Source organism: Penaeus vannamei, chromosome 21 (assembly GCF_042767895.1).
Source record: "Penaeus vannamei isolate JL-2024 chromosome 21, ASM4276789v1, whole genome shotgun sequence".
Lineage (NCBI taxonomy): Eukaryota > Metazoa > Arthropoda > Malacostraca > Decapoda > Penaeidae > Penaeus > Penaeus vannamei.
In genome coordinates, this window is record NC_091569.1 from 7,596,197 (window position 1) to 7,603,696 (window position 7,500).

General features: G+C 50.0%; 1 protein-coding gene across 5 annotated transcripts in view; it reads right to left on the reverse strand.

Moving 5' to 3' along the window:
* Positions 1-7,500, reverse strand: part of fray (oxidative stress responsive kinase frayed) — a 90,759-nt gene that overhangs the window by 72,671 nt on the left and 10,588 nt on the right. Inside the window, exon 1 of one of the 5 annotated variants that reach the window (XM_027378708.2) lies at positions 6,488-6,969. The exons of 1 other annotated variant lie outside the window; for it this stretch is intronic. In XM_027378708.2, coding sequence (XP_027234509.1) covers positions 6,488-6,633 — 146 coding nt within the window. In that variant the 5' untranslated portion in view covers positions 6,634-6,969. Of the gene's footprint in view, positions 1-5,692; positions 5,722-6,487; positions 6,970-7,500 lie in introns of those variants that run through there. 3 more of the 5 variants (XM_027378709.2, XM_027378710.2, XM_070135832.1) reach the window with 3 other exon arrangements.

The window sequence follows — 7,500 nt, forward strand, 5'->3', positions numbered from 1 at the left end:
GGGGAGAGGGAGGGAGGGAGAGGGAAGGAGAGGGAGGGAGGCCCGAGCCAACTTGGGAAGGACCAGGGAGGAGGAGGGAGAGGAGGAGAGAGAGGAGAGGGAGAGGAAGGAGGAGGAGGAAGAGAGGGAGGGTTGAGAGGGGGAGAGGAGAGGAGGGAGGGAGGGAGAGTGGGAGGGGTTGAGGAGGTTGAGAGGGAGGAGAGGGAGGTTGGGAGGGAAAGAGGGAGAGGAAGGGAGGGAGGAGAGAGGAAGGAGAGGGAGGAAGGAAGGAGGGAGGGAGAGGGAAGGAGAGGGAGGAGGTTGGAGGAGGAAGAGGGAGGGAGAGAGGGAAAGAGAAGGGAGGGAAAGAGAAGGTAGGGAGAGGGAGAGAGGGAGAGGGCGAGAGGAGGGAGGGAGGATGGAAAGAGAGGAGAGGGGAGAGGAGGGAAGGAGGAGGGTAAAAGATCGGAGGGGAGAGGGAGGAACAGGGAAAGAGGGAGAGGAGGAAGAGGTTGAGGTAAAAGATCCGGAGAGGGAGGAGGAGGAGGGATTGAAGAGGGAGGAGAGGGAGGAAAGGGAGAGGAAGAAGGGAGGGAGGAGGATTGGAGGGAAGGAGGAAGGGATTGAAGGAGGGAGGAGAAGGAAAGGGAGAGGGAAGAGGAGGAGAGGAGGGAGGTGAGAGGAAAGGTATTGAGTTAAGAGAGGTAAGTTGAGAGGGAGGAGAGAGAGAGAGGGAGGGACGCGGAAAGAGGGAAGGCGCGGAGGGCGAGACGGGGGCGAGGAGGGAGGGAGGGAAGAGGAAGCGCCGAGGGGACGAGGGGGGGGGGAGGGAGAGCGAGAGGAGGGGGAGGGTGCCAGGATCACTTTCTGCCCTGGCATTGAGGTTTCCGGGGACCTAGATCCAACTTAATGTATGGAGGCGGCGCTCGCTTCAGCCCGGAATGAGCGCCACGTCAGCCTAAATATCCACTTTAAAAAGGAAAAACAAGAAAAAACAAGCAAATATCCAATCCTTTCGCTTAACAACAGAAACAAATGAAATCATCTCAGGCGCTAGAGAGAGATATTGCTGCTCGCCAACTCTCGGATTCCTTAGCCCTGCCGCTCCTAAGAATATCCTTTCCGAATCCTTTCATCATTTTCCTTAATGGCGCTAATTACCTTCCACGTGGCCCCTAAATAACCCAAGCCTTAATTATGTAAAACGACCCTTCGCCTTTTCGTATATTTCCTGTTTCTCGAAGTTAGTTTTTAATATCTATTTTTTCTTCCACGCTACACCCTGTGAATGGTTGATCACTCACCCTGTACTCTCGCTGCCTGCGGGGCGCATCGACGAGAAAAAAATAATAAAAAAATAAAAGCGAAAATAAAAGGCCTGGCAACAAAAAATTACGAAACAGAGCAAGTTCATCGGGACAGCCAGTCACATCAAAGGGAGTCGATGAAGATGAATTTTGATTGGCTCTGCCGTTCCCCTTTGAGAGGCGGAATGCCACAATGCCACGTTGCCACATTCACCTCTGACCATACGAGTACTTATTATTTTCTGAGTTAATGAGGCAAAACCCAAGCAAATGAAACAGAAAGAAAACTAATACACAAAATTTCAAATCCTTATTAACGTCGGTTTTCACGCTTAACAACCGATCACAACATAACCTACAAAACACTTTCACAACAGGATGGCTATGAATAGGAAATTTTATACAAACAAAATCCAAGCTACTTTTGAACAGGCTATCACGTCGCTTCGTCCACACCAAAGACTATTTTCACTTTTCTAGTGGAAGGTCACACTGATTTGTCACTCATCAGGCAACACTGTGACCGACCACTCTGATTTCGACATATCCAGAAAAAATATATATATTTACCTACAAAAATAAACCCAACTATTTGTTGATAATCAAATAAAATGAATAACTTGAATTAACGGATAATAGAAATCTCCAAAGTTATAGCGAACATATGATAACATGTAACGAATTCGTTGCGACAAACGAATGAATGAGACACAATTTCGCAACGGAAAATATGGTCTTGAAATCTCATTCAAAAATCCGGTAAAGTTGTAATACCGAAACGAGAATTCTTAAGTTTACATTTATAGGATCATTAATTCTCTTAAAATTCCTATTGGGGCCTGAGACGTTAGCGAAGGATGTGGCATCTTGGAGAGGAGCGGGTTTAGAGGGAGAAAGAGAGAGCAATAGAGAGAGTGACAGGGTGAAAGACAGCGAGGGAGGAGGAGGGGGAAGAAGGGAGTGAGGCAGGCAGGAGGGAGGGGAAGGAGGAAGGGAAAGGAGGGAGTGACGGAGGCAGGGGGGAGGGGAAGAAGGGAGTGAGGGAGGCCGCAAGGAGGGGAAGGAGGAAGGGAAAGGAGGGAGTGAGGGAGGCAGGGGGAGGGGAAGGAGGGAGGAAGGAAAGAGGGCGAGATTGCGGGAGGGAGGAGGAAAGGGAGGGAGTGAGGGATGAGGAAAGGGAGGAAGATAGACAATGCGGGAGGGAGGGACGAAGGGAAAGAGGGAGGGAGGGAGGGGAGGGACAGAGAGAGAGAGAGAGAGAGAGAGAGAGAGAGAGAGAGAGAGAGAGAGAGAGAGAAGAGAGAGAGAGAGAGAGAGAGAGAGAGAGATAGAGAGAGAGAAACGATAGAGAAAATGCCGCTGTTTGTGTGTTCGTTCGCTGTGCACGAGAGAGCGGCGTGGCATATTAACAGGATTTAGAGATAAAGTAAAAAGCTAGATGGGAGGTACAAAGGAAATTATTGGAAACTAAATAAGGATAGAGAAAGAAAGGAAAAGAGAGAGAGAGAGAGAGAGAGAGAGAGAGAGAGAGAGAGAGAGAGAGAGAGAGAGAGAGAGAGAGAGAGAGAGACGGGGTGGGGGAAGTCCGCCCCCCTTCCCCCTACAATGCCCCTGTCGCCGCTCCTGCCCTTGCCCCATCTTCTGTGACGTCATCAGTGCCTGCTTGAGTCGAGCCAAATTTGGGTCAGGCCTTCAGACCCGCCAGGCAGGCTGCCTTAAGCAATGGCGTGTCGACCAGGGATCGCTGGTGACACTGCCCTTGGCACTAAGGTGACCGGGTGCCAAGCCCAATCGAGTAATGCCCTCGCGGCACTGCAGCACCTCTCCCAAGAGGCACTCCGGGTTGTCACAGAGGGACAGTCTGACCGGGATCAAGAAGTGATTCCTCTCTCTCTCTCTCTCTCTCTCTCTCTCTCTCTCTCTCTCTCTCTCTCTCTCTCTCTCTCTCTCTCTCTCTCTCTCTCTCTCTCTCTCTCTGTCCTCTTTCAGTCGACTGTTTTCTCCGGGTTAGCGAGAAGACTCTTCCGTTCGGGGAATCACCTCTTGCCTCACTAATGCTACGAACTTTTACTCTCTCGCCTTCCCTGAGGTCGCGCGCTCGGCTGGCTTCACCTCGGCGCTATGGCAACCCGGGTCAAGTTCCAGTAAGAATAGATAACAATGATAAAAAATGACAGTGATATGAAAAATGTTTAGGGTTTCTTGAATACTCCAAAGGACTAATTTCTAGGATTCCTTGTTTGGTCGCTGTCAAATGAATGACGCATCGAGGAACATTCCGATGAAGCTATTCTTGACAGTATTTATTCATTCATTTATGCTGACGTTTGTACAGGTCTGCAAACGGTTCAGGGTGATGAGATACCTCGATGTAGAATACGTTATTCAAGGAAAGATGTATTAAGACGGATCTTAAACATCAATAGCATGTCCCAATGAATAAAGTTTTCACTGACAAACACGTCTAAATTATTGTTCAGACCGTATGTAATATTACGGAACTACCCAACAGCGTCATTTATCATTGCTCCCACTATTATCATCATTTCGTTGATTTTCCTTCTTTTTTCGTAGTTTTCTTCTCCTTTCTTTTTTCTTGTCCTTGTCTTTCTTCTTTTTCTGCTCCTCCCTTTCTTTCTTTCTTTCTTCATCTCCTTCTCCTTGTATTTGTCTTTCTTCTTCTTCTTCTGCTCCTCCTTCTCCCTCCCCCTTTCATTCTTTCTTCTTCTGCTCCTCCTTCTCCTTCTCCTCCCTTTCATTCTTTCTTTCTTCTTCTGCTCCTCCTTCTCCTTCCTTTCCTTCTTTCTTTCGTCTTCTGCTCCTCCTTCTCCTTCTCAATCCCCTTCTCCTCCTCCAATAATCAGTGATCCAAAACTACCGCCCTTCAACCTCGTCTGACTTCCAGAATACGTAGATGTTTTATCTTTTTTATTCACCGAAGAAATTCTTCCAGAAACGAATGAGCCTCACTCGCTCTGCCCGTCTCGGTTCCTCACCCGAGAAGGTCGACCACTAGTACTCGCTGGCGCCCTCCTCCTCTGGCTCCCTCCTCCTCTGGCTCCCTCCCCCGCTGGCGCCCTCCTCCTCTGGCTCCCTCCCCCGCTGGCTCCCTCCTCCTCTGGCTCCCTCCCCCGCTGACGCCCTCCTCCTCTGGCTCCCTCCTACTCTAGCTCCCTCCTCCTCTGGCTCCCTCCTACTCTAGCTCCCTCCTCCTCTAGCTCCCTCCCCCGCTGGCTCCCTCCTACTCTAGCTCCCTCTTCCTCTGGCTCCCTCCCCCGCTGGCTCCCTCCTCCTCTAGCTCCCTCCCCCGCTGGCTCCCTCCTCCGCCACCCCTGTGTCCACCACGCAAGAGAATCGCTATTTACTCACAAGCACAGAATGTTAACATGTTTTTAGGCCTCGCTTGACGTCAGGAGAACGTTCTTCATCATTTTTTTCTTAGGCAGTCGGATATTTCACCCGGAGGAAACGGGATTTCACATTACCTTAGTCCAAAAAAAAAAAGGCAACGACTGCTTCCTTTATAAAAAAACAAAAAACAGAAAAAACAAGAGAGATAAAAACAAGGCTTACCTCGGCGCCTGTTTTGCCTTAAAGGACGAGGGGGCGAATTCCTCGAGCCTTAAGTCGCTGAGGAATTTACATGGCGCCACATAATTGCCTCTAGGTATTTAAATAATATAAAGGGGAATTAGCAAGGAGGCGGTCTAGACGTCATGGAACGACGAAGAGTAGGAGGAAGCAGAGGAGGGAAAATAAGTGGAAGACGAAGAAGAGAGGATAATGATGATGAAGAGGGGGAGGAGGAGGAGAAGGAGGAAGAGGAGGAAAAGGAAAAGAAGAAGAAGAAGAAGAAGAAGAAGAAGAAGAAGAAGAAGAAGGAGAAGGAGAAGAAGAAGAAGGGAGACGACGAAGAAGAAGGGAGACGACGAAGGAAGACGAAGAAGGGAAGAAGTAGAAGAAAAACAAAAAAGAGGAAGAGCTCAAGGAAATGAAAAAAAAGCGAGAGAAAGGAGGAAGAGAAAGACAAAAAAAGAAAAGAAATGGGATACAGTCCGGCTCGAAGCGCAATCTTGCTTTCTTTTGTCTCCCGAAAGGGGGAGGGGCGTGACAGCTCCCACCCAAATTTCTGGGATCTGGCAACGTCCGATTCCTCTGTCCTCATAAACTTCATTCCTCTTCCTTCACAGAAATCGAACACAGCGGGTACACTTCAGGATAAGGGGCGGCCTGAACCAAGAAGAATCCGTAAAATAAAAATTGCTAAATCTGAACAAGAAATCGGAAAAGAGAGAGAGAAGAAAAAGAACACAGATTTTTGACGATTTGCTGACAAAACGTTCGTCGTCACAGCGCCCGCTTTTGCCCCTGCAGTTGGCATTCTGCACAATTTCATCTCTACTGACCTTATTTCTTCCATGTTTTCTGAATACTTTTATATCCTCGCTGCTGTATTCTTTGCACAGCCCACGGTGATTTTGCTATTCAGTCATCACACTTAGAAAGTCATTTTTTGAACGCTAACGTCTCGTAAGCGCACATATTTCCAGCAAAGTGAAAACACAACTGCCTAATCTTTACGACGTATACAAATAATAGGCTGCACATTCTCGCTACCAACTGGCTGCCTCTCGCTACTTTTTAGCAGATCCGCGCTAGCGTCGAGCGGAGTTGCACCTGCACTAATACACACGTCCTTAACGGAATTTTCCGCAGGCAACTCAAGCAAGGTGACGGGTTTTCCAGACTCTACGGGGGAACAAAGGCGGAATACGTTTGTTGAATTCCACGAAGCTCAATTTTATTGTATTTTCGGTAAAGAGCGAGCCACTAGCCCCACCATCAGTGATCGTGGATATTTAATACTACTCACACGAATGCATCAAACCACGGATCGGACGGCCAACCACTGGCTCCGTATCTTTCCAGCGCCAGTGAAAACTGTCATTATTTCAACGGAAGGTATTTTCCATAACCTTGGGCTCTCGACACCGACTCGCGGATCAAAGTAGGAAAGAGCTGTGTTTCTGTGGCGTCCTTTCTGTTACGCTTTTAGGCATGCTTGAAGACTTGACACTCTATGTATTCAGCACAAGACACTGTTGCAGACCACATGAGGCCGCTACGGAGAGATATAGAACACCTTCTGTTATCCACTGTAAAGCGCAAGGCAAAAGGAAGCGCCGAGTTGAAGTACTTACAAGTCTTTGATGAAGTGGTAGTTCGTCTTCTTTGGCTTCCGTAACGTCTCGAATAAGTAACTCATCTCGGAACCAGAGGGAAGAAGAATGTTTTTCTTGTATTTCTCTCCCGCGTTGTGTGTTTTCCTTGCTGTCCTGACATCCATCCCCGGGGCGAAGGGCGCGAATACTCCTTGGGCGCAGGCGGGTGTCACAAGTTCCTCGCCTCGGTCAGATCGCCGAGAGGGAGATAGGGAGGGAGAGAAACAGCGATGGACGGGTCATTCATACCGTCCACACCAGGCAAGGTGACCTCAGCGCAGAGCGTCTGGGTTCCACACGACTCGTAAGCAACTTCCTTGGACACTCGCAGGGTTAGATCGCACACGCGCCGCACCAGCCTCACTGCAACGCCGCGTTCGGCACCACACTGCACATCGCGCGAGGCCCGAGCCAATGTCTCGGAGACGGAACGCCCGACCGCTACCTGGGCAGAGAAGGAGGGATCTGGTGACGCGCTCGGGAGGAGGAGGCACCGAGACCCGCTCTTGGGGAGGTCCTAGCGCTGTGCCGCTCGCCGACGCACGCACACTCATTCACTCACGCCGCAGCACAACTCCAGCAACTGCTGCACTCGCACTTGCCTCTCAACCAGCGGCGTCGCTGCAGCCTCGAGCCACTCCCACCCTCCTCCGTCTTGAACCGACCACGTCCTCTCCTTATGGCAGAGACATGTCCTGTTCGTTTATCCGGACATTCCCCTCATGCCTCGGCAATTTACGACCTGTGCTCTACCATTCAGTGGTGTCTTTACTTTTTTCCTTGTTGCTCTTTGGACCTTCACTTTTCAAAGAGCTTCGTTGCAATAAAAGGCGGTAGCATGACTTTCGCTTCGGCCGCTCTCCGCTCTCCGCTCTCTACGCCTTTTCTCCCTTCCCGGACGCCGCCGCTGACACCTAGCAGCTCTCGCTAGCGCCCTTCGGCGACCTCAACTCGCCTGGTCGTTCTAGCCATTCGCGGGAGCTGCATAGCAT